The 27,891-nt window shown below is 39.8% G+C and overlaps 1 protein-coding gene across 1 annotated transcript in view; it reads left to right on the forward strand.

Moving 5' to 3' along the window:
* The window catches only part of lrpprc (leucine-rich pentatricopeptide repeat containing), a 103,471-nt gene that overhangs the window by 51,534 nt on the left and 24,046 nt on the right, over positions 1-27,891 (forward strand). Inside the window, exons 24-32 of the mRNA XM_041789450.1 lie at positions 912-1,036; positions 4,277-4,383; positions 13,909-13,977; positions 14,119-14,209; positions 14,633-14,775; positions 18,751-18,898; positions 20,977-21,103; positions 26,333-26,421; positions 26,508-26,712. Of these exons, the coding sequence (XP_041645384.1) occupies positions 912-1,036; positions 4,277-4,383; positions 13,909-13,977; positions 14,119-14,209; positions 14,633-14,775; positions 18,751-18,898; positions 20,977-21,103; positions 26,333-26,421; positions 26,508-26,712 (1,104 nt within the window). The remainder of the gene's footprint in view (positions 1-911; positions 1,037-4,276; positions 4,384-13,908; positions 13,978-14,118; positions 14,210-14,632; positions 14,776-18,750; positions 18,899-20,976; positions 21,104-26,332; positions 26,422-26,507; positions 26,713-27,891) is intronic.

Consider the following 27,891-nt stretch of genomic DNA (forward strand, 5'->3'; position numbering starts at 1 on the left):
CCCCATTCATCTGTCTCTTTCTCACTCATGTGCTCTGCCTCCCCTTGCCTCCCCTATGGGTGCCCTATCTGCTTTGACCTCTGTGTGATTGACATGGTAATTACCCAATCAACAGATTGATGGCAGAGCTGTCACAATAGAGGGGTTTGAAGTGGTCCCCCCCTCCTACAGCTTCTCATTCTTGTGCTTCCTTTTCCCATCTCTTTCTCTCTTCTTCTCTTGTTCTCACTCCATCAGGCACACTCCTTCTGAATGCTCTTTTGTTTGTTCGTCCATTTCGGAAAGGATGACACGATGGGAAGGCGGTGAGCTGTTGTTGGGGAGTAACGCTGTTGCTGTATTTCTGATAGATTGCTCAGCTGGGGGTAGAGGTCAACAGCTGACAGCATGAAATCAAAGGAAGATGATGAGAAGAAAAAGAGATGGAAGAGAGGGGAAAGAGTGGAGGAAGGGAAAATAAGGGAAGAGGAAAAGAGGGAAGGTTAAAGGGGGTCAGAGAGGACAAAAGAGGAGAAGAGAGCGAGAAGTTGGTCGGTGGTAAGAGGAGCTGAGCTGAGAGGGCAAAGATCAGTTGAGTCCTTTTGTCTGTTACATTGCTTCCCCTTTAAAAGCCTGCACTGAGAGACATTAGCACCTCACAGGCAGGTGTGTGAGAGAGCACCTGATTGTGTGAGAATGATGTATTGGAGCCAAAAGGCTTCATCACCCACAGTTGTGCTGTCATGAATTCAAAGGCTTGTATTGTTACAGTGGGTCATAGTGCTCAAAAAGGTTACAGGTCTGACCCCAAGTGATACTCTCTATTCTCTACCCACACAATCCTGTACAAGACTGATTGGACAGATATGACATCTAACATGCTCCCTGTTCTCTCTCCCTCTCTTTGTGTTTTTGTGTGTACATGCCTGCAGTGATGACCTGGCTGGAGCTCTAGAGGCTGCTCTGGACTGTCAGAAGCGTTACAACATTTTGCCTCGCATTCATGACATCATCGTTGGTCTGGTGGAGAAAGGAGACACGGCACTGCTGCAGAAAGGTTTCACATTCAGCTATTTACCTTTTATCTTGTACATTCATTTTCTGACAAAACTCATGTATTTGAACAATATGTAATAAATCAGAAGAACTCTCACTGACAACCCAGTCAGTTTTACCCAGGAACAAAGATATTTTTTTTTTTTTTTAATATAAACAATCCAAGCAACAAAACGTACACATGGTCTACATGAGTGAGCTGAAATGGTTTCAATCATTTGACTTGTAAACAATTTTAGGTAGAAGAAAAGAGAAGTGGCTAGGTTACCTGACAGGTTCTGAATTTCTTAAAGCCCCACAAAGTTTTTTTCCTTTAACTAAGAGGACCTTTTTATAGATAAGATCATATATCTGTGTTAAATTTTGTAAAACATGGATAATATAAAAATATTGAATACAGATAATATGTACAAAGATAACCTGTACTGAAAACATAGGCAGAGATACAATTTTATGAAAATCTATTAGTCCAGGAAATAACATCATTTAACTTATAAGGTCTCCATTCATTGTTTGCACAAATTGAAGTTAAAATTGACAATTAAATAATTTTTTTATGTTTATAAAAATCCTCAGTTGGATTCAAAGTCTGGAACTGAACAATATCTCACTCAAATTTAGTCACTTAAGCCCCTTCTGACAAAACTTAATTTTCTGGTTGATTCTCACTATTCGTTATTCATTTTTGTCTCTGCACATGTGCTCTGCAGCTTTTTCAATTATTGTACATTACAAGTGCCAGTAATTCCAAGAGTATGTAAGGGGAGGAGAAAGTGAGAAATGTTCAGACCGAGGTCATGTTTAAGGACGTGGTCGATCACGTGAGCAGTCCTCCTGTGTGTTGACAGCAGCACTGTAAAAAGTTCAAGTTCACTGTGCTGCGGGGCCAAGTGGCCCTAGAGTACGTAAAGGTTAAAGCTGTGCAGCTGAGCACCTCTTAACCTCCTTCCCTCAACTTTCACCCACTCCCTCGTTCAACCTCCCCAACACACCTTGTCTCTGAACCTCATGGTAGGTGACAGACCCTGGCTGAACCCTCAAAACAAAAATGACTTTAACGCTGATTGTATGACTGAGGCCGGCATGTGAGCTATTGTGTAGATCTTGATATAACGGCTGATTCTATCTCCAGTGCCCTCGTATAAAGCTGGAAATGGAAAGGACTAAACCTTGAGTCACACTCCACCTGAAAGCTTTGAAAGCACAAGTTGAGTGCAGCAGCTAGCTGCACCTTGTCCCACTACTTCAGGACTCATGCTGTTGAGGGCACCGATAGCTTGGAAATTCATTTTAAAAATCGGCATCTAAAATAAAAGTAGATAGCAACCAGAAACATCTAACAGGCTGGCCTTCGGTAATTCAGAACACACTACAAGCATGACATGCCTTGCTGAGATATGTTGACTTGCATGTCTGACCTTGGTTAAAGTTCAGTTATTGACAAAAATATAAATGTAGGGTTTTTCTGTTAGGCTACCACTTACATATCTCAAAACACACAAAAGACCAGAGCCATGCTTTGAAACCTGGTGGTTTCTACCATGGAAAGTCAACAGCGTTTTGACTAGAAGTATCAAATTTAATTTGCACCACCAAATTTGCACTATTTATAAGAAATTGATGTAGCCACTGTGGTGTCCCAACCAGTGTAGGAAATAAAGTATTTAAGTCTTGAATGAGGTATTTGAGTTTTCGCCAGCTTTGTTTTTGGGAGTCACAGGTGTATCCAAGACCAGTGTTTCCCAACTATTTTTCCTTAGACCCCCCCCCCCCACCTTTAATTGTTTCACTGATAAAACCCTAAAAAAGACCTATTCATGCTTTTCTTATCAAAAGACCTTTGTATAAACTACTTAATAACTACTTTATCATGGTTTTAGTCAATATTTGCACACCTAATTTTGACAGCCTCAGAGCAGACAAAGCCTCGCACCCTACCTAAGATCATTGATGCCCCCCCCAGGGGGTCCCGGACCTCAGGTTGGAAACCAATTTCCTAGGCGACCAGTTCTTGTGATAGCAACAGGTGAAGCAAATGCTGTGTTCAACTTAGCTAAGGGATAAGAATTAAACCAGCTGTTGTTGTAAAGGATGAGTGGATAAAGCCAGATATAGACATCAGAGAATAGCAGCAGCAGTGTTTGTTTATAACACTAGCAACCAAAGCTTTAATTAGTCAAAGTCATGAGCTATTGGTGTAGCTACTTTTTTGATTTGTCCTGTGCATGAAGAGGTCTTCTGTTCAGGTTCTGCTTTCAGTCAACTGTATCACTTTGCATCTTTGCTGTGGAAAAAGTCACAATACGTTTTGGTAACATACTTTAGCTCGCTTCATCAGACACCTAACCTGCAGCAAATTTTTAAAGCATTTAAAATCACTCTATAGACAAAAATGATTGTTGTCACCTATGGTGCCATTTCTTTTGTGCAAGATTCCTGTAGATCTTTAAAAAGCCTTAGAAAAGTCTTAAATGGGGAGTAGGTGGCCTAGTGGTTTAAGGCGCTCCCCATGTACGTGGGCGGCCCGGGTTTGAATCCAGCCTGTATTTTTCATTTGTATTTTTTCAGAGAGTTGCTCCTCTATATACAAATAATCAAATTTGTCATTGCAGTCACTGGAGTCCTCCCCTGCTTGCCATGAGAAATATTGTAGGCTTAAAGAACTTTCCTGTAGGCCTCAATTTTAAAATTACTCTCTGAATGTACAAATCTGTCTTGAATTTGCACACTGATAACTATACACAAATTTTGGTGTTTTTTTCCATGTTGTGTAGATAAGATCTGGAACATTATTTACTTTTTAATGGCTAAAGTTCACAAAGAAAAATCTCAGCACATTGTTCTCTCTGTCGACTCAAGATGACAGCAACCAAAGCAGAGGGATTATTCTTCCTTCCTCTGCTTTGCTGAATATGCAGGTCCATTTGTATTACTGAGAGTCTGCAGTGTCTATGTGTGTTTGTGTGTGTTACCTGTGCTGAAGCTGTCGGACAGAGATAGCACGTAACGCTGAGCAGCGCGCTTTACCAAGTTCACAATGAGGGCTTAGACTTTCATTCGGGACCTGTGTGTGTGTTTGAGAGCAGTCTTGATATGGCTGCTTTGTGCCTGGGACATTGTGCCAAATAATGGAATCAGAAAGTAAAAGATGATGTGTGAGGTGTGTTTGTTCACCTTGCAGGGATTTTATTCATGACCTTTCTCTGCTTCGTCTTCTCTCTCTGTCTTTCTCTCTCTTCAGCCATGGACTTTGTGAGCCAGGCGCGAGGAGAGATGACCATGCTGTACGACCTGTTCTTTGCTTTCCTGCAGACAGGACGCTACCGTGAAGCTCGTAAGATCATTGAGGTAAACAAACACACTAAAAAACACAACAAACAACAACAAAACAACCAGGATCAGGATGGAATCCTCAAGCACACCTCCTTCCTAAAAGTTATTTCTGTGCCTTTCAAAGTAAATATCTTATATGAAGGAACTTTCTGATGAAACCAAATGGTTATTTTTTTTGTATATTTAATTTATTATAAGCAAACTATTGTGCAGAATTTGATAAAGGAAGTTGGATATATTCTGCCTCTTCAACAAGATACTGACCCTCAAAAGACTGAGATAAATCAAATGCTGTCTTAAAGCATCAATTTGTTGTTTGACTTCAACCAGCAGTAACACATCTTAATGAAATATGTGTATATTCAGACCTTGCATTAACAGATTGACAGTAATTTGTTATCCATTATGTGAGACTGCATATGAGGTGGTCTAGGAGGCTTTCATTTGGATTTATTCTAGTGTAGATGAAACATATACTACCATGCAATAAAGACTGTCCTGTCAACTGAAGTGATATGCAGTACTCCACCACTAAATAAAAACATGGCTTTAGGTACATCCATCCAGCCCCCTTGTAATGAAACACTTTTGTGTCCAGAAGTTGAGAAATACTCAGGCAATTTTTTAAAGTTCTAAAAACTCACTGAGAAATAGCAGCAGGCAGGAATTAAAAGAGCCTCAGTCTAAAACCTGGTCAAGCGCTGTCACACAACACTCGTACATGGTCTCCACAAAGCGGTCTGGCTTGATTCAGTACAGTTTTGTCATGGATCAGCTCATTAAACTTTGATCTTACCCATGTTTCCTCAGCTGATGTTGGTCTTACCAACCTCCAGCCTCACTCGCTGTGACAGGAAATCCATCTCTTTTTAGAGATGCAGATCATTTGGAGCTGGTTGTTTGACTCCAAATGGCTGTTCATTGGCACCATTTAAGCTTTTTAAATGTAGATTAAATAACGACACAGGATGGAAGAAAGGACACTGGCACTCAAATGGTAACTAAGTACCATGACTAACATAAAAGAGCCCTTCTTGTGGTACTGGCTTGTTTATGAATAGCACACCATCACCTAGTTGCTTACCCCACAAGGTTTATTTAGTTAACAGTGCATAAAGATTCAATTAAAACAGGTTTTTGTTAAAACAAGGATTTTTAATATGTTAAATGGGCTCAGTTCCATGCCAAATCTATTGAACTGTGGTCAAAATCATTTTATTTTTAGTATAGGTCAAACAAGAGCTTACAAATTAAAGAGATGGCTCTTGGAAACAGATCATTTGCAAATGACACAACACTACTACCTTATCAACTGTAATCTTTATTCTAACCAGTACCCCACAGTTTTCATTTACTAAAAAGTGTATCATAATTCCCTGAAATAAAGGAGAAAAGCAGTTAAAGAGGTGCAGCTAGTCTGTTAGGTCATGGCTATTTTGCCCCCTATTCATTTGTATTGCCAGCAGCTGCACACAGCATGCAGGATACCTAGTGATGGTAAGCCACAGACCCTCAGAAATTATCCATGGACTGTCAATTGCATAAGAGTTGGGCAAGTGAGTTCTGATTGTAGGTCATCACTGAATATATGTTAATGTACAGTGTGAATGGATGTAACAAGTGCCGTCAACTTGGTATCAGGGCTTTTGATTGAATAGCTGAAGAGCTATGTGGTAAAAATATTTCATTCAAAATCAGGATAACAATGAACTTGTCCGTTATGAGCCATGGATGACATGCAGGCTGTAATTGCCAGACTCTTTTGTTCTCATGGCTCTTCTGACCTGAATATTTCCTGAATATTTATATCTTTCTCATCTTAAGTCTTTTCTATAAGCTCTGTAGATTAGTGTGAGAAAAGGAGAAAGGCAAAGCAGGCAGATAAGAAGCGATTTTCATACGGATAAAATCAGAAAGGCGTTCAGGGACTGGATAGCAGAACAGAGAGACTGATGAATAAACAAATAGAGGGATGAGCCTGACATCAGATGAAGGGAAACAAGGCCATTATGTTGTGTGGTCAGGATGAGAACAAGAGTGGGGAAATGAAATACCTTAACTCCCCTGCTCTCTCTCTCTCTCTGTCCTGGTGTGCACTAAAAGAGGGATTTGTCCCTCTTGAGGATTTCCAAACCCTCTTAAATATTATCGGTATGTTGTTATTGTGCCTCTCATTCCTTTTCTGATGGATTGTGTGCTTGTTATCCTACTTATAACAGCGAATCAGCAACATGCAAATGATATGTGAGATTGGCGATGCCTTATATAGGGACTATAGCCGTACATGTTGTGATTGATGTCAGAGAAAAATGTAGGTTAGAGGGAAAAATTTCAAACATTTCAACCCCATCTGTTGGGTTTGTGTATAGTTCGTCTCCATAGAGTTTCAAGTTAAAGATGTTTGAAAAAGACACAGACAAGACTCTCAATGCAACAAGTTAATGGACCTGTGACTCAAAGTACATTATAGGGTTCCCAAATGCAGTGCATTCAGAAAGCATTCAGACCCCCTTTACGTAACTATTATCTTGTGAAACTTGTCTTAACGTGGGTGTTTTATTTAATCTTTAATGTATTGATAAAAGATACTGTCAAAAGACATCACATAAAACCAAAGCTTCAAAATGAGGAAAATGTGTCCGGGAGAGCTGCAGGTGTGAGGCAGGCATTAAAGCATTAATGAGTGGAAAAAATTGAAAGCATCTCCAATTGAACTTGAGTCGCTTTCTATTCAACTTGAATTGAACAGAACGACAGTAAATAAACAGCCAACCATAATTCATCAGCTCTTTGAAAACCATCTCATATTAATACATTCTGATATTTTAACAAGTTTCCGATCAGGCGGAACTTGAATGAATTAAAACAATATATACAGTATTTATGCCCATTATCAGTGACATATCCTTTTATCTGAAACTAAACGGACATTTTTATGTAGCCTATTTCATCCCATTTAACCACACAATAATCCACCAATTCATTGTTTTTATTTCATTTAAACTATGCTTATCCATTTGACTATTTCTTGCAAACTAGAATCTGCTCAATCTTTCCACACTGATTGTGGCATCACTGGAACATTGTTCAATGTGAATATTAGGGCTTATTGATTTTGGCAAGAATTATTATCATGATTATTTTAAATGGTTTTGAGATCATGGTTCTCAAACACAAGTACTCATTGATCCACTAAATCTGCATCACAAGCTTTTGTTTAACTTAAACACTCTTAAAGGTGCAGTGTGTGAAATTGGGGATAACTGCAACATCGAACGGTCAAATTTTAGATTGCAATGCCCACTTCAGATTGTAACTGTGGCAGCTTGTGGATAAAATGTGACTTGCTTCCTTCTGCGGTACCATAAAAACATGAAAAAAGGCAAAAATTCAAGTAGACGGACCCTGTAAGTGGACCCTCCTTATGTAGACTTATTCTAGATTAATGAAAACTAAAACAATCTTGTATATTGAGGTGATTTAACACTAACTTAGTGCTGGGATAATGTTTTATTAGCTCTTGAAGCTTCTCTTATTATACTCACAGTGACCATAGTGTCACAGTTGCTAAATTGTCTATTGTATCCCAAGGTGCATGCTAAAATTATGATAAAATAAATGATTTAAATTTATAAATGCTGAACTCATAACCACAGGACTAAAGAGCAATGTTTATGTGTAGTTTATTGGAGAGCCTACTGTAGCATCTGTTACATCATCAGGTCAGATTTCACTTTCTCCCAAAATACTTTTAGTGTCCATCAAGGTCGCAAGGGTGAACAAAAATGAAATAAATGAATAAAAATTATGATTTTTATAATAGCAATGAGTAATCAAAAAGAATTACATCCATGGCCAAAATGTAAAATATAACACATTTTTGTGATCAGGGGAAGGCAAAATTGTGATCTAAATTAAACTTGATTAATAGTGAATATGGGCTGCTGCCATCTACTATCCTTAAAAAACAACACTCTCTGTGATAAGCCCCAGCATTTCATCCATTGTTAATCCAATCATTTTTAATTAAGGTAGCTGCAGTGTAGTATAATTTGAGTGTAAGTGACCTACTGTAAGTTTGACCCTTCAGTGTTATCAGAAACATTTAGACTCCCTCTCTCATGATATCATTCAGAGCTACGTGGATGTTTAGAAAGTTTCCAAACAGAAAGTTCACTTCTAAACTTTCACTCATTATGCTGTTACAATAGATGAGTGCTTAGGATATATATAGTACAAAAGAATAATATCACTCTCTTAAATATTCAAACACACACACTCAGACACACAAACCCCCCTCCCCGCTGTGAGAGCGTCAAGTGGCTGCCCAGAGTGGTGTCTCTCTTTAGGCTGTGTTTGGTATAATTGGCAGCTGATTAATCACAGCTAATTAAATGTAATGATAGAGAAAGGTGGCCAATTTTGTGCTAAATGGTCAAGGTTAGGTAGAGGATTGTTAGGTGGCCCAGCCTATTACTGCAACACGCATACGTGTGTGATGGTCAAGGTGAGGTAGTGTAGCTAAAGAGTGGTGAGCGATTATGTGTTTTAGTGTTAGGGAGAGGGGTTTTAGGTAGGTGTGTGTGTATATATGTGTGACTAAGTGGCCAGGTGATTAGTGGAATTAGAACATTAGGAATTGAGATGGAGAGGGTTTGTTAAGTGGAGGTGAGATGAGGTCAGCCCTGTCTTTTTTCTTTTTCCTACACATACTTAAAGGTGAGAGAGAAACCAGCCAAGATGTTTTAGCATCTGAAGGCCACACAAGACTTAAAGTGATGGCCCATAATGCACTCTGCTGCGCCTGTTTGTGTGTGGGTCAGAGGATTGTCCTGATAATCTCAACCTCATGACATTTTTCCATTATCTTTGGTGAAAGTGAGAGTCTCTGTGCTGTTATTTTGTTTGTTTCTACTTTGTATTCTTTTGATCCACCGTCCCATGCGTGTGTAAAATTATGTGCCTTCTTATTTCTGAGGATTTTGTTTTCTGCTCAGATTAGGGAGATTTGTCCTGACGGATTTCAAAATCCCAAACACATTGCTGTGTTTGTGTGTGTGGGTGCATGTAGATGTGAGAGCCCTGCAAGACTTCACCAAGTAAAGGGAATCGGAGGCAAAAAAGATGGAGCACTTGCACTGGGGCCTTAGTCTCTAAGAAGATTAGACAGACTGAGAGAGAGAGAGAGAGTGCAACACATTTTAATTTGTCCCTTTGGCTGGTTGGGTAAGAACATAATGCCTTTGCCTGGGCTGGATGGAGGGATGGAGAAGCAGGGAAAAAGACAGAGTTGGAGCCGAGGAGATTTGGAGGAAGAGGAGAGGGATTGAGAGAAGTGGGGATTGAAAGAGGAAAGGATAACGGTAGTGAGGGATGGTCAGAGAAAGGGATGAAGCCAGTCTTTTCTTGACTTTTTCCCTCCTCCCTCTCACAGTATGATGGGCTCCCATCAAAGAGGCCAGCGGGGATTGAACGCAGTTGATCCCCATTCAGATTAACATCCTTGCTCTCTCCCTCTTTTTTTCCCATCCAGATTACCAGGAAGAGAGGGCAGGCGAGATTTCTCAATCCTAGTCTTATTCAGATTGTATCAAAGCCCTAAGAGACAGATGAAATCCTGATCACTGTTAGTCCATGATAATAATCATCTAGTCACTCCACGTATCAGGCTAAATCTTAGCTACACGAGCCTGCAGATCAATCTATGTCAGCCCTTATTTGACAGCACACACGCGCTGTCTATCTGCGTATCACCACTGTCCTAAAAGCACTGCAAATCTCCCAGAAGTAAAAGACCATTTATGGCTTTGTAGTCCGAGCATTTTTAAATCTAAATCTGTTGTTCTATGATCTGTTTTGAATTGTTGAGATCTCATTTTGTGCACAGCTTCAAGAATGTACTGATCAGTTTCTCCTGCCGTGACCCTGCTCAACACTAAAACATTATTTTATGCAAGCCACTAAAAATACAGACTGAATTGCCTTTAAAACAATAAATATCACAGCCACCCCCTTGGCAGGAGTTGCTTCCTGCTTCTTATGTGGGGTGGCTGGCATAGAAGTTGCTCCCTTTAGATGTCGTTCATCTAAGGGCAGAGCTGTATGATTCAGGCCTTGAGACTTTGCTGGGTTTTCAAGTAGGCACCCATCGCTTACTGGTGTTTCGTCAACTAGCACACGACACCACAGTGGGAACTGCCCCCTCAGCCCTTCGGGTCTTCCCCATTAAGCTCTGACCCCCCTTTCCTCTGCCAGCCTGATTCAGCCACCGCTTGTTCCTCTTAATCTACAGCCATCTGGATGCCATCTCTGCCTGCTTTGAGATGTCATTTACCAGGTTCTTGCAGGTTGCCCCTCTGACCCCAGCAGCCCCAATGCTCTCCAGAGTGACTGTCCAGGGAAGCCCCTGCAACAAACCTCCACTGGTAGGTTCCAGGCTCTCCACCCCCTCTGCTGGCTCTCGAAGATGAGGGACTGGTATTTCCCCAGCTTGCACTCATGTGCCTCCTCAGTCCTTTCCTCCCAGGGTACCGTCAGCTCTATTAGGGCCTACCTGCTTTGTTGTCTGGGACCAGAGCACAATGTCTTGTTGGAGGGTGGTGACAGCAATCTCATCTGGAAACTTGAGTTGCCACCTGAGTTTAACTCTCATTTCCCAGTCCTTTGCCGTACCGAGGATCCCTGCGCATCTGTCCTCCTTGCCTGCCATCGGTGAATAGTAATTTAAAAGAAATACTTCTTACGATGAATGCATGCTTTGTGCACTATCTAGATATTTCCCAATATTTCTGACTTATAAAACATGAACAGCAAAAGACAGAACAGTACAGTGCTTGGCAGCTAGGTATTATGACATATTAGTCTATTTTACAAATACATTTCAAATTTTGCATCTCTGGCGTTACTGGATCAACAAAAGCCTCCTCTAAGGTTGACACCTGTGAGCAACAGAGGTGATTAGAGTCTAATGACGGACATTAGCATCTCATTTTTGTTATCCTCGACTGCAGATTACCATAAAACAGACTGATGTTAGAAAAACTACCAATTTTTTTAACTGCATCAGTGATAGAAGTTACTTTTTCATTATCAAAAATACATTTATTCACATAAATGTGACTTACAGGCTTTTTTGTGCACTTCTAATTTTTTGAATAGCTTTTAAAACAATGTTCTACTTTGACTGAAGGGTTTTATGGTTTATTTTTTGTGCTAGATATAGATATAGAAGAGGATTAGGGCCAATTGAAAAAAAAAATGGAGAAGCAGGTTTTTTATTTCAATCCTGATTTTGAGGTCATAATTCTAAATAGGAAAGTCAGCATTCCAAGATTAAAATAAATATTCTGAGAAAAAGTGTCCTGAGATTAAACTCTGAATTTTGAGAAAAATTCAGAATTCTAGAAAAAAGCCAGGATTCTGAAATTATTGTCAGATTATAGTCAGTATTCTGAGATTAAAGTCAGAAATCTGGGATTACAGTCAGGAAAAAAAATCAGAATTCTGAGAATAAAGTCAGAATTTTGACTACTTGATCTGAGTCTTAAAGCAATTTAAGATTGCAAGACATTCCTCACGATATCTTTAGAGACACAGAAATATCAGAGAGACATAGAAATGAATTTTCCCTGACACTTGCAGACTGAGCTACAGTCGCTAACATTGCGCTTTACTACAAATGTACAAATTTAACCACAACAAGCTGCTTGAAGATTGATATTCTGTAGTTTAAAACTGCACGTGAAGGAAAGATCATATTTATTATTGTTCTCTCATAAAATGAGCTACTTAGAAATTTGATTTGACTTTTAAGGAATTACTTTCTACTTTTACATGAGCATATTTTACACCAGTAATTTTACTTTACTTCACTAAATTTAATCCAAGGAAGTGTAATTTTATTTGAGTACAATTTTCCTGCACTTGTTCGGGGGCTATAACTAACCTTGCAAACAGATGGATATGCCCGTTTCCATGTTTCTCACTGGCGAATCCATCTTGCAAGGCTCCCATCTGAACCGTTTGGGCCCGGTTAGAAAGTGACAGGACCAATCAACAACGAGGGGGCAGTACTTTTGGGCGCGGCTGAGTCGTGACGTAAGCAAGCAGCAGCAAGAGGCCGGTGCAATTATGGCTAAAGACATTAGTGTGGATGTTGCTAAAGTGCCAGTTTTATCAGAACTTGAAGACATTTCTTCATTAAAAGAAGAACAAAGGGGAGGGGGGGGATTTTTTCACTTAACACTACTGTGACACCATTGTAAGCTGTTGGAAATGTCTTGAAAAAATTAATAATTAAACTTTGTTCAAAAAAAGAAGAACAAAGAACAGCATTGAGTTGTTTTCAACAACAAAAGTCGTGTACTGACATGTCTACAGTTGCCATGATTCGCATTATGCAGTTCTATATGGAGTTTACTCCTTCAGTAGGGGTGCAGCTTGGCAGTGGCTTCATCACGTGTTTTGTTGCTCTGATTGACCCGTAAAGATGTGACAGACAGAACGTTCATCTAATCGCCATCTGAGTTTTTTTCAAAGGCTCTGCCCTTTCCCAAATGCTGTCTATTAGAGGTTTTCCAGATGGATGTGTGAAACAAATCCATCTGGCACGCCAGGTTAGGGTGTAACAAATTGTTGAACAAATCAAGTACTTTAAAGGCACCATAATTTATTTATTTATTTATTTAAGGTTTTATTACTTTGAAAAATGAGTCATTAATGACTAAGCAGACAAATTAACCTAAGGACAAAGTGTGAAATATCTTTGGTTGCAGCCCCTCTGTGCAGCTCAAAACATGTTTCTGACTCATCTGAGCACATTTAGTACATTTATTTATGGATGCACAATAGTATTATGGATATGCCCTGGGTTGTAGCTTTTGTGTACCTACAGTATATATGGTGAGCCAACTCAAGGCCAAACACAAACATTACCTTCGCATTCCTTTTGCCTCTATACACTTTAGGATTTTCTGAAAAAAAATTGACAATATGTGTAAAAATGCCACTTTCATGCCAAAGGCACACACATTTCAGGTTTTAAAAAGGTATTTACGTAATTGTTAATTCTTGTAGAAAACATTACACAGAAGTTTCTTCATGGCATCTAAATAAGAGATGTTTGCAATATCTAAGACTTGTTAAGAGGCATTATGGCAATTATTATTTTTTGTTTATAAATGTAAAATATATTGAGTTTTTAGATATTTTTATTCTAATACCTTGCTCAGGTGGGATTTTGGGTTGATTTTTATGATAATTCTGGTTTATTACTGTGTGCATGTAATTTTCTGGGAGTTTCTCTTTCCTTTTTTATCCCCTATTTTAAGGTGTCTGACCATTAAGAGTCATTCATTTATCTGGAAGCTTTTTGTAAGTTATTAAAAAACAAGTCTTATGGACAAGAAACATCCACATTGTCCACATCGTTTTTCCTGTAAAATATACAGGACATGCTCAATTTTCTTTTTCTTGTTTTTCTTTTTAAATGTGTCTGGTCTCTTTGTAGAAAAATTCAAATCTATTTTTCTTTTTATTTAGACCCCGGGGATAAGGGCACGGCCTGGGCGCCTTCACTGGTATGCAGAGAAATGCATTTCAGGCAACCAGGTAACACACTTCCAACGCAGACATACACACACAGGCAAACACATAGGCTGAACCAATCAAGGCCACAAACAGGATAACAGACAACAAAAGGACAAATACAAAGATTCCAACTATACTGTATATTGTTGTTTGTTTGTACAGTTGGAGGCCTTGGAGCAGATGGTGGACGTGACAGCCAAGCTGTTTGAGTGCGACAGAGACGAGATGTACAGCTATGCCCTTCGCCTTTGTAGTAAGTCTCTTTTCTCCCTCTATTTTTATTTGTTTGTTATTTTATTTCTTAGAGTTTGCCTGAGTGATGGGCCCCAGGGTATGTGTTAGGGTATGTGTTTATTTGTACATCTGTGTGAAGGAGAATGGGATCAGTCAGAAGTAGGAGCAGAGGACATGGTGTGATTGCTGCAGTGGAGAGCAGAGCAGATGACAGTTGTGATTGGAGTGCTGAAGCTGATTGTCTAACCATTAAACACACAGACACTGGCTGGTGTGTTTCCTAAATTACAGCATAGGTGAGAGTCAGTCAGTTGATCAGATTAGGGCTTTGATTGCCCTCTATCAGAATGAAGCGCTTTGTCACAAATGACTCTTTGCTGCCGGCGTGCTTGTTACACAACACACCTTTTCTCTTTCCCCTCACTTTGTTTTCATTTTTCAGAGGAGACAAATAACTGGGAGAAGGCAGAGGCATTGTGGACGAAGATGCAAGAGGAGAACATCATTCCCAGGGAGAGGACCCTGCGTCTGCTGGCAGACATCCTGAAGAGTAACGGCCAGGAGGTTCCCTTTGAGGTGCCCGAGGTAAACCCCCACTGAATAATCTGAACGTCAGAGTAGCGCTCATTAGACAGATGTGTTATTCAGAAGAATAACTGCCAAGAGGTTCCTGAAGGGAGAAAAAGAAGGGCAAATAAAACTGAAAGCAAATTCCCAAGAGCGCTTGAGGACTCCTTAAGTGCCTGAGGTAAAAAATAACACACAAGCAGGCAGCACTGATGGTTTGACACAAATCACAGCGCTGCCCGTGCATACATTTCTGTCTTTAACTATTACATGAGAGAGAGAGGGGTGGGGGTACCCTTTGTTATTACAATGGAATGAATTTATGGGGAAATTGTATTTGCACCACATTCTGCAAACTTTCTTTCATTGCAGCTTCTGAAGTGTGACAATATTCACTTTTCTCTTTGTTTTATTGAAAATGGAAATATGTTTTATTTCACAGCTTTTCATTTGGAACAAGTAGTAGGTGGATTTCACTGTGCACAGTGAAAACTAATGATGGTTATTTAACAGTAATCCATTAAACAATAAAGTATAGAATTTTAAATTTCAGTCCTACCTGAGTAGCAAAGGTGTCCTTTAGAAACACAATAACATAATACTTATAAGCCAAAAGCAAAGAAATTGAACAGGATGGGAAATAGTTTTTACAGCAGCCAGTAGCAAGTGAATGTCATACTAATAAACAAAAATCAGCTCTTTAGATAAAAGAAATAAAAATGAATCAGTCCTTATTTTTTGCTGAAGGTATCGTTGTAGGGGCAACCCTCATTTACAGTGATGTCGAGTCAATTACAAAAGAAATCCAGAGAATACAAAGCAAATAAAAACAGAGGGGAGACTGAAAAAGGACTTTAAGATATTCAAACTAGGGATGTATACTGAGCATGAGGTCTGAATAATTAAGGTCATAAAATGCAATTAATTAAAGAATGGATTAAAATGCTTAGAAGAGGTTAAAAGACTGAAATGGTAAAATGAATATAAAGGGTACACCTACATAAAATGTAAAACATAACTGAAATAATGATTAGAAAACATGTCTCAGATTGTTAATATACAAGGGAATCAAAGAGAAGGTTGTTGAATACTATATCATTATTTTTTAATTTTAAAAACTGGTTCTGTGGGATAGATGTCAGATGAGGTGTTTAACAGCATGTTGCAGAAAAATTTGCCTCATTTTCATGGTACTTTATTTTTACCTGTTTTGCAGCCAGTTAGACTTTCACATCCATTATGATACAAAAATTAAATAGAAGTAATATGAAACAACACATTAGAGAGAAGCAAAACTAATTAAAGTCTGTTAAAACTTAACACTCCAAATGATTACAAAAAATAATAGTGCTGAGGTTTCCACCAATCACGGCATTTAAATTGAGCAAAGCACAAACAATTTAAGTCAATAAATACTCACAACTAACCTTTTGAATCAAGCCAGGATAGACACAAGTTTAAGTCTTAAATAAGTGAATGAATACAGAAGTAAGTATGTGTAAACTTTGGTAAAAAGTCTTTTCTAAAAATGTCATGCATAAGACACATTGTAAGTTGCAAGTTTGATGTTTTGAATAATTATAGATGAGATCTTTTTTGTGAGAAAATACAACCTGCGCATGATCATTCAAAGAACTTCCCACTCTGTCCACAGGGGGCTCCAAAATCAACACAACCCACAATGTCCTCAAAGAAGCTTTAAAGCCCGTTTCAGACTGGTAGCGTGTTTTGCTGCTTGCGTGTGCCGCGTGTGTCTGCTTCGGCTCCTGCCAGTGCGGCTTTCACACAGGGCGCGAGTTTGCTGCGTGTCAGCCGAATCTCCCTGCTCTCAAAGCTCTGTTCTTCACAAGTTTTACCTGAATAAACCCCAACAAGCTACTTGATACAGTGTATAGAGGAAGTGTGTCGGGATTTATTCAAAACGAATGCATTCTGTACAAGTGAAAGGAGTTTTTTTACAGAAATGTTAAACCGGGCTTTTAATTTGAAAAGCAAAAACCAGAAAAGCACTTACTGTGTTTGACTTTCCTGTGACATATTCTACCAGTGTGGAGACAGAAAGTCTCACTAATAGTGGATTTTTAGAGAAAAACTTTATCAAACAGGCACATTTACACTTGTGGCCTTCCTCAGGGTTATCAAGAAACACATTGTAAACATATTCTATGTGCATATGTGCTACAACAATGTAAATATGGCTCTCCATTTATCATTTTCCTGTCTAATATGGTCCACATGCTGTGCAGGAAAAATAGGCGAGACTTCCAGCCTCTAAACTGTCCACGCCTGAGCCACGCGTATCAGACGCAGCGCACATGCAGGCACGCTGAAAGCCCTGACTTGTTAACATGCAATCAAACTGAAAATCCAGGTGTGTCGTGGTCGAGACGCTCGTGTCACGCTCCCAGTCTGAAACGGGCTTGAGGCCACCCTCAGACTAGGCAGCACGTAGCATGCCCAAACATGTTTGACCCAAAAGTCCTGTTTGTCTGAGTAGTGTGAGTATTCTATACTGTGCACGAGCATGATGCACTTCCTTGGTTCTGGTATGGATGGGAGAAGTGGGCTTTGGCCAGGGACAGTTGCTCATATAAGCACACAAACGTGGGTACGCAGGATGAATAATCAGTGCAAACCGATACATTGTAGAGAAATCAATGAGCGTTAGAGGGCCATAAAAACTCAAAGTTAACTAGAAAGCAAGCAAAGTTAAACTTATGGTCTCATTGTGCTGATTCTGATACTGTGCTTCTTATAAGCTAAACCACATGTGTGTGGCGTTACGACATGAGGACTTATGTACAAAAGGTTATTGTGCTTAAATGTGCTAAAACACATTTAAAGCAAAGGCTGACCAAAATAAAACACAGTTTTAAAACACGACAGGGCAATAAAATGTTAAAAATCCTTAAAACCAACAGAAAAGGAAAAAAAATCTCTCTTGCTTGGTGGAAAAAGAATAATAAAAATGTTCTGTCCATAATGAGTAGAGTCAGGTGTTTTGTCTTCTAATGTTTCTAACATTAATTACTGAAGTTGAGATGAACAAAGCTGAATATAAACACTGAATACTATCATGTTAAACACAATAGGCTTGGTCCCATTTTTTTCTGCCCTGCATAGATTAACCAAAGAGCAAACTGACCTCAACCTCTAATCATAAGAAGTAACCCCCCTAAAAAAACCCTCTGACACTCTTATCTTCCTACAGACCCCCGCCCTGCTCCACTTTAAGCCTCTGTTCATTACATGCAGAGGAAACAGGATTGCAGCTCTGATCTGAAGTGTGGTCAATCAGAGCGACTGGCTGCTGAAAGGAATTACAGCTTGATCTGTCTGTAAATCTTTAATGCCAGACTAATTTAGCCAGCAGCTAAATGCCACCATATGGCTGCTGCTACTGGATTCTTAGTTATGTATGCACATGTGGCCCCAAGTGTATTCCTCCTAAAACACCAGGTATATAGCAGAATGAATCACAATTTTTTAAAACAAACAAAAAAACAAACTCTATAATATAACAGGAGAAGAGTTTTCCCTTCAGTCTAATTAGATGACTTTCCTTCTTGTTGCATTTTTTCACTGTTTTTCCTTGCACAACAGCGTGCCCTAATAGCCCGAAGCATGACGAGACAGGAAGTGATTGCTGTTGCCTGGAGCAATGAACTTAGTGACCCCTGGGGCTTTTAGGTTGACACCCCTGCGCCAACGCACACACACTCTGAAGCACACACACTTTCATTTTTGCCCCTGGGGTGCCAGGCCTAATTTGCCCCCAGCCAATACAGCTTAACCCCCTCCCCTCGCTGCCACATGGGTGACTGAGCATCAGGGGACCCTGCCCTGCTGGCCCAACATTATTGCACTGTCATACACACACGACACACACCAGCTCTGAACATGTATGCATGCTTTAATGCTTGATGTAGCTGGGCTGTGATGCAAATATCACGCTGAGTTTGATCTTCTTTCCTCCTTGTGTGTCATGTTCAGGCATGGTACCAAGGACCTGCCACCACAAAGCAAGTCCAGGAACAACCACCAAAAACAGAAGTAGCCAGAAACCAGCCAACCCCAGCTGAAAGAGGTACTGAGTACCAGGTCCGTCTGATGGCGCTCTGTAAAAAGGGCAAAGCCAAAGGTAAGGGAAAGTTGTTGTTCCTAATGCAAGAAGACACCTACAGCCCTGATATACTTGTAGTTTGTTAGCCTATAATACATACGGCACAGTTAGCAACATGAGCTTGCATGAGCTAGTCGGGGTCTCAGGACATGGATATTTAAGTCCACGACACAATTGACCTTTAGTTCAAGTTCCATATCCTGAGAGCATTAGCTGAAATTGGAACGTGTTGCTCATTAGATGTTTATTTTGCTGTTATTTACTGGTTCGGCCAATTGCATGAAATAGGAAACAGCATTTAATATGTTACTGTTGTTGCAGGTGCTTGTAGGTATCTTGATAATGTATTCATTCAAGCCAAATTTAATAGCATTTTATATGTATTAGTTTTTATACTCATTAGTTAGATCTGATCTATTTTTGAGCGTGTTTTGTTCCATTTCTTATTTATTTATGTATAACCCAATCATGTTGATGTCTTGTGTCTTTATTTAATTATCTTGTTACTTATTTGTTGATAAAGTTTATTGAATTAAGACAGTGCTCATTGATCAACATATCAGCAACACAGGTAAATGTAAAAAGGGTGATATTAGCACAATGGCTACATTTCATCCATTGTCCTATGGCAGGTTATTACGCAAACATTAAAACAGATGTAAAATTGCACCTTGCAAGACAGTCCACAAGACAGGACACAGAAAAACTCTGTTTTACAAACAAGATGGACACATCCCTTGCAACAAACTGTTTAAAAGCAGTTTACGCATCTTTTATGGTTTTTAAAGGCCTATCTTAAAACAGACACTGCAAATTAGCTTAGGCTTAAAATGCTGTAGTGTGTGGTTTTACACACTTGTCCATAAAAAAAAAAAACAGAATAATAAATAAAAAGACATATAACTTGTCTAAAAACTGGTGTATAAGTCACACTTTTGATACTGTTTTAGGCTGACTGCTGAGGTCAACGCAACAGATGGGTCTGTATGTATCTGACTGACTGTGTGATCCTACTTTCAGAGTCAAACCATACAGAGTTGGGTTTAGTTGTACTGAAAGCTGTCGTAATGGCTGTCTGCACCGCTGTAGATACCTCAGATATAGCTTTAGCATTGCGTCTGTTTGAGTACAACTGGACCACGTTGGCTCCCAAACCAGCCTTGCAACACCACTATTTTATTTTTTTTTCTTTTAATAAAGATTTATCTTTGGGCATTTTTGTGCCTTTACTAGATAGAGAACAGTGGATAGAGTCGGAAACAGGGTCAAAAGTGGGGGAGAGACATGTGGTAAAGGGCCTCAGGCTGGATTCGAACCCGGGCCATCCATGTACATGGGGAGCGCCTTTAACCACTAGGCCACCTGCTCCCCACAGCACTACTTTCTAACAGTTTTCTCCCTGATTCAGTTGTGGTCCTGCATTTAAAGTAAACATCAGTAAATAAACTTTATGGAGTGCTGGTTTGATTGAAGACATACCAATTAATTACAAGTGACCAGTGGAGTTGGAACTTCACTACTATCACTAAAGGCTGAGGGATCAAATGCTAAATTTGTAGCTAGCAGGAGTGCAAAGTCGTCAAGGCTGGTACAAAAAAGCTTTACAGCTGAACAGAAACTGCATGTCGTGGACTTTGGTTAACACTATCCAAATCATCAGGCAGTAAGACAGTTTAAAACTTTTTTCTTTTCCTCTGGGAGACCCCCAAACAGACCACGTCTTACAAATTAGTGAAACTGATGTTTCTTTTTTTCAGTAATTAATGAGTTAAAACAGACTAGAAATTTTTTTATGTTAAAATTTAGCTCGTATCAGTGAAAGTTATTAGCAAAACTTGCTTTACAGATATTCAGATGTGTCATTCATAATAATACCAGACAATAATTGTTGGTTTCAGTTACAAGCTTTGAAATGACATGAAAATGAAAAAAAACACAACTATTGGATATATACCCATAAAAAGAGCTTTTCACTGCTGTAAACATTTTTTTGGTAGTATACTCGATATTGTCAAATATTTTGCTTTTCTTCATCCTGTTCCATCTCTGATTTAAGGTTTCCCTTTCCCCCCCTTTTTTTCCAAACCATCCTACAGAGGCCTATGGGATCCTGAAGGATGCAGAGAAAAAGGGTGTAGCGTTAGGCTCTGCCTCTTATGACTTCCTTATCCGTGCCCTGTTGGCCGAGGGCTCCATGGAGGATGCCATGGCAGTCAGGGACATGTAAGTACCTTAAAATGTAATGTGTAGTCACGATCATAAAGCTTATAACAAAATAAACACTGTATATGTCACATATGTCTAGTTACTGTATGTGTGAAGGTTATTTCTTTAAAAAATCTTATACAGCTGCTTTATACCAAAAAGACATTCTTTGTTCTTTTTGGTTGTTAAAATCCATATTTGAAAATGTAGTTTAATAAAAGATGGATTTGAATAGATTTGCACTGAAAAGAAAACAAAATAGACAGTCAGTTAACCCCCCAACACATTTTACTAATGCACCAGTACATACCTGGCAGGCTTAGCCCTTGAAGAAAAAGAAATTTGTTCCAAAATTCATCAAACTAACCTTTTTTGTCATTAATTCAAGCCAATAGATTTTCAAAAGAGGCCGTTTCTGTCATTATGTTGAGCCTTTCAGTGAGTACTGGGGTTCTTGAATTTTTCCATTTTCCTTGCTGCAATCATGAAGCCAATTAGCAGTAACCCAAACTGTGCTTTTTGACAGCCATAAGGTTAATGGGAATGTAGGAAAGTTAGAACTTAATAGCTTTAAATGGACATGTATGCTGCAATTAACACCAGAAAATTTCTACATACACTGAGTACGTTTGCTTCACTTTACAAGAAAATGGGTTTTAACACAGTTTAAATAATTAACCTGGCGTGATGATCAGTATCACAAATTACTCCATCCTGCAGACCTAGCATCTAGCATCATCTTGCCAGGTAAAGCGAAACAAGAGTCTTAAAGTCTTTTAATGGGCTAAGATACTAGCTGCACCCCTTAAACATATGAAATAATCCTTATTTTGTCAAAAAAATGTTTTGAATTGAAACAGGGATGTACTCTCAACCGAATAAACCTTGTGGGGTGAGTGACCAAGTAATGTTGTGTCGAATGAGCCTGTGCTATGAAATGGCTCTTTGATGTTAAACATGGTAGCTAGCTCCCCTTTGAGAGCCAGTTTCCTTTCCTCCCCTCCATCCTTGTCATTATTTAATCCACATTTAAAAAGTCAAACTTTTGCCAAATTTAGAGTTGTTTGGGAGCCAAACAACCAACTTTACTGGGCTGAGCTAAATGATGTGGTTCTCTAAAAAGAGATGGATTTCCAGTCGCAATGAGCAAAGCTGGAGGTCGGTGAGACGAACCTCAACTGAGGAAACATGGGTAAGATCAGAGTTTAATGTGATCGAACATGTCAAACCTGTACTGAACCAAACCAAACCACTTTGTGGAAATGAACCATACACAAGCAGCTTGTCCAGGCTTTAGATGGAGGCTTTTTTTTTTGCTGCCATTTCTCTGTGACTTTTTAAAATTTAGAAAAGCCCTTCCCTACTTTTGGGATTTTAAAGTATCTTTAGAATTAAGAATGTTTATATTTTCACTCTTTGAACGTTTGGCATAGCCACAAAGCGCTCAAAACATGGCCTTTGTGGTGACATTTCTCTACCTTAAAATAACTTTTTGCCACCTTAGGGGTGTTCTCTGCTGCTGCGTCACGTCATCTGTAAAGAACCTATAGGTGTTCACTTTTGTAGTAACTTGGTGGGAAACCTAAACAGTTGATGAGTTCATGGTCAGTCTGTGTGGCACCGGGTCACTCCAGGCTAAAACTCCTCAATACACATGAGGATTAAGAACTGATTGTGTGCTAACACATTTAGTCCTTCTGGATATGAACAGTAGTTCTTACTAAGCCCCAAGATACACACGCACATAACCACACTGGGATGTACAGATTAATTTTGGTTTTCTGGGAAGCGGGTGACTTTTCGCAAAAACATCAATCTCCTTCCAATTAGTAATGTATCATGTGTTGTTGTGTTGTTGGGACCATATCAGAGCCTGAGCCTGGAGACAAATAGATGGACAGACAGAGGTATTAGAGATCTGAGCTTAGTGCAGCGCTGATCTTCTCAGCTCTGTTTGTCTTTTTATGTAATCTCTTCCTTTTCCTTTATCTCCTTTTGCCCCTTTTCTTTATATCACTTTCTCCCTGCAGAGGAAAATACACAGACACAAAAAAGATAATAATATAATGACACCATACACTGAAAGAGAGGATGCTGTTACTAATTTGTGGAAAAGGAAAAAAATGTATAAACATCTATTACACTATCAGTCTCTTCCTTGTTTTCGCCTCTCTCTATGCTTCACTCACTAATGTTATAAAGAATAATCATATCAATTTTCCACCCGTGTTTCAACAAGCACAAGGCAATACAAGTGATAACCCATCTCTGTTTGAATTGGTTTATGGCATCCCTGCCTGGATAAAAGCTTTGTTTATCTGCTCTCTAAATGAGAAGTGAAATGAGCTGAGATGAGAGTGAGGGAAAAGATGGAGAGGAAGGAGATAAAAAAAGGGCTAAATAGGAAGGAGGAGTGAAGAGGGGAGGAAAGGCAAGATTTAATCACGTACGAGGTTAATGAAGACGCTATAGGCTTTAATTTTCAATGCGTGTGGGTGTATGTGTATTTGTTTTGGGGTAATCTGTACAGAATTGAGCAGCAGGGTGCTTATGGTGAGATTAAGGGATTGGGAGAGAGTGATGATGATGATGATGATGAGAGAGAGGAAGAGGTAGATGATGGATTCATTGGCTGAAGCACAATACCCCCAGAAGGAGACGGCAAGAGAGAGCATCAACGAGTGTGTGTGCTGGGAAAAGGTGAGCGAGAGACAGCCTTTGGAGATTTTCTTCCACCCGATAAGAATAATTCTGACCCCCCCCCCCCCTCCCCTCGCCTCTTCTCCACAGCAATCCGTCGGCGACCCTGTTCTCACTCCAATCTCCACCATGACCCTGTCACAGCGGCTGCCGGATGCCGCTTGGCCTGGTGTCGCCGCGGTGATAAGGATTGCCGGCCCTGATGCTCAATTGAGCGGAAGGATTAATCTGGTTGCAGGGCTATAATAAGAAATAAAAAAAGATGGGAGGCGAGCTTGATTGAGGTTTAAGAGGCAAAGAAATGAAAAGGAGGAGCAGCATATAGACGAAGAGAGGGAGGGGGAAGAAGTGATGAGGAGCAGAGGCCTCAGTACTGCAGGCCATCTCACATAATACCACACACAAACACAAATGCACACATGCACAAGCTCAGCAGGAAGTAAGCAAGTGTTTGATGTGTGTATTTTTGTCAGGGTCACAGCACGGGCTGTACAAGAGGCTCAGACTCACAATTGATCCCATTTGTTCCCATTGTCTTCTCCATTTCTATCTTTGAGCTCATGTTCACCCACTCTACATGTGCTTTTTTGAGTATTATGCCTTTTAATGGCCACAAAACTCTGAGACTGAAATGCCTCAAAGATATTAACTCAGTCATCATAGATTATAAAGGTTTGTTTTTTGGGCTGGACTTAGAAGTAATGGACATTATAATACACTAATATAAGTTGCTCCGCTCACTTACATTGATGCTCTTATATTACACAAAATCTCAGATTACAATGTTGCACTATAAATGAATATTCCTGTTTATGCCAACAATAGTACATCCTGTGTCATTTTACAGCTGCCTTTTGTGGTTATGAAAATGTCAGGAATTCTTGTTTAAATGTTTGTCATGTTTCCTCCTGTCTGTCTCTGCTAATCTTTTGGACACAGTGCCATGGGAACTAAATTTGTCAACTGAGCCATCAATGATGGAGTTAAACTTTTTTTTTGTTTAAATAAGAATCAAATCGCTAATCTTACCACAGAAAAAGAGTTGTTAAACACAAATCTGCCTGATAATAAGAAACAATAGGTAGGGAAGAATATTTTGACACCTATCTGGATTTTGAAGTTTCTCCCAAAAAATTTGGATCTTTACCACAGTGTTGCATCACCCTTCACCTAACAACACTCTGATAGCTTCTGAGGATTTGAGTATTCAAAGTGGAATTCTTTCCCATTCTTGCTGGATATGTAATCCAACTTGCTATTAGTGCAGAGTACCCATTGTTAGCTTTATAATGCACTAAACATTTCAACTAGAGACAGGTCTGGATTGCATGCAGGCTACTCTTTTACTGTGAAGCAATAATGTTGTAATTCATTCAGAGATGCCCCTAAAGAAGATGTCACCTGGATGGAAGCATATCACTGGCATTGGACCAAAACCTCCTATCTCCAAAATCACCACTTTTCAGGGACTAAAAAAAAGATGTATTCTCCAAATTACTCAACACTGAATGTTCATAGTCAGCATCTTATTTACAGTTTTTAGTGCTTTAAATTTTGTTAAAACCCTCAGACAGATGTAAAGGGGGACAAATAATACTGATTTCTGAAAAAAAAGAAAAAATTAGATACACGGTTTTGGCCCAACACCAGCAATATGTTGCTCCAAAATCTGCATATACCTCTCAGTATTAATGGTGGCATCAGAGATATGTAAGTTACCCATTTTACAGGAAAGAATTCACCCCAACACCATCATAAATGCTGGTCCTTTTCTTCTTTTGCCTGGAGGATTCAATATTAATTATTCCAAAAACAATTAGAAATGACCACAGCAGACTTAACAGTAGCAATCCATCTCAGATGATCTCAGACCAAGAGAAATAAGCAGCGCCACTGGGTGTTGTTGGTACATGACTTTTGCTTTTTATGGTAGTCATATCTCACATATGTAGATGCAGTAGTGTATTGTGCTAACTGGCAATGGTTTTCCATTACAGAATGATACCAGGTTTTAAAGCAGTGCAGCCTGTGGGAACAAAGGTCATAGACATTGTTGGTTTTGGGCATTGCCCCTTACATGCAGCTTTTTCTCTAGATTCTCTGAATCTTTGATATTATGAACTATAGGTCTTGAAATGTCTTTAATCCATGAAGTTGCACATTGTAGGACATAGTTCATAAACTGTTAGCGGATGCGGTTTTTCACAGAGTGGAGAACCTCACTCCATTGTTGATTGTGACTGATCATACCCCTTCAGGAGTGCTCCTTGTATACTCAATCATGGCACTGTAACCTGTTGCAAGTAAACCAACTTATCTGAGGAATGTTCCAGGTGTTATTGAACATTTCACAAACCTCCCAGTCTCCTGTTATTGTGCTGTTTGCAGATGAATGGATTTAAAATAACTGTATTCTGTTTGAATTCACATTTTACACAACGTCCCAACTCTTTTGGAATTGTGGTTAGTTTATTTTTCAGTAGTTGGACACTAATTATAAGCTAATATAAATAACCTTTTCTCTCTCTCTCTCTCTCTCTCTCTCAGTGCTGTGTCTCATGTGCCCAGCTTCCAGCTCAGTGATACCGCCAACTCTTTGCTCATCATCACACAGAGCAAGAAAGGCCAGACTGAAGGTGAGATACACTCACACCAGTGAAAAACACACCTACACACTTAATCCAGGTACTCAAATACTCACTTCTTGCACTCTCTACCACAGATGCTCTTGAGAAACTGAAGCTTATGCTGCAGGCGGACCAAGTTCCAGGGCCGCTGGCCATCACCAGACTAGTTCAGGCCCTGGGTGGCCAAGGCAACATTGCAGGGATCCAGGAAGTGGAGTCGCTCATGAAGGGTCTCGGCACATCCCTCAACCTATCCAGGATGCTTTATATAAACAACAAGGCCCTGGCATTCATCAATAAGTAAGGATGCAAGAATTGAATGAATGAGTGGGTTTAGGATTAATACACAAGTAAGGCACCTTTCACATGCAAAAGGCTGTTGAACATTTTCTGAAATAGATAGCGTAGACATGTGAACACAAACAGCCAAATATACCCCCTCTACTCTACCAGGACCTCATCCAGGCAGCCTCCCTGTGAAATTTCTGCCAGAAGTCAGCCTGAACACCGATTTCAGCTGTAGCTTAAAATCTTGGCTTCTCAAGTCACATTTTAGGAGTTAACCATTAATAGAAATTCTCCATAATTAGTTATGTAAGTGTTTGTTAAGTAAAACATTGTAATTTTAATTTATGCCACAATGTATTATCCAGTATGTGGTCATATATACAACTTTGTAAAGTGTTACTGCAGTGAATAACCCAGAGATAAACATGTTAATGCACTGCCAGCAGCAAAGTATGACGAGACCCAGACTGACACACTCTTAAAGTAAGAGCTCACAGGGCAAGCAGGCGTCAAATACAAATATGAAACACAGAGTTAATAGGATTATTCATGGATTCATATTCATAATGTCATCAAACAACCATCCTCCACTGCTGCTTTGTCGCTTCTCAAACAGCACCGAACAAAATATAAAGCACATCAAAGTTTCATCGCGCTGCTAGCCGCATTAGTGCCATCCCCCAGCTTGAGCCGCAGCGTCACTGTGCCAACTCGGAGGGACAGCAGGAAGTAAAGAATAGCAAGACGGTCTCACGCCCGATTGGCCCTCGCAGCGTGGGCCTGTCAGCTTGAACCCTGACCTGTGGGAGCAGCGCTCTGAGCCGCTCTGACACGTGCGTCCCCGCTGTATCTGACTCAAGCTGACTGGTTAAGAGCCGGGGCGGAAAAGCAAAGCAGGGCTCGGGAAGCGGACGCCACATTTAGAGGGGCCCCCCGCTGAATTATTCAGACGGTCCCAGTCGCAACAATCATTGTAGATATGTTCCCCCACCTCTGAACACTCTCACATATACGTACACGGAGACGCACACACACACACACACTGTGTGTTAAATATTCATTACGACTGGTGACGGTGGGGAGGGAGCGGGCAGCACAAAGTGTTAGTAGCTAGGTCGGGTTGCCAGATTGGGTTGCTTTAGATTTGTTGTGCTTTGGCGTGCAGGCTTTGTTTTTGGTTGTGGCAACCTC

The sequence above is a fragment of the Cheilinus undulatus genome, linkage group 6 (genome assembly GCF_018320785.1).
Source record: "Cheilinus undulatus linkage group 6, ASM1832078v1, whole genome shotgun sequence".
In the NCBI taxonomy this organism is placed as follows: domain Eukaryota; kingdom Metazoa; phylum Chordata; class Actinopteri; order Labriformes; family Labridae; genus Cheilinus; species Cheilinus undulatus.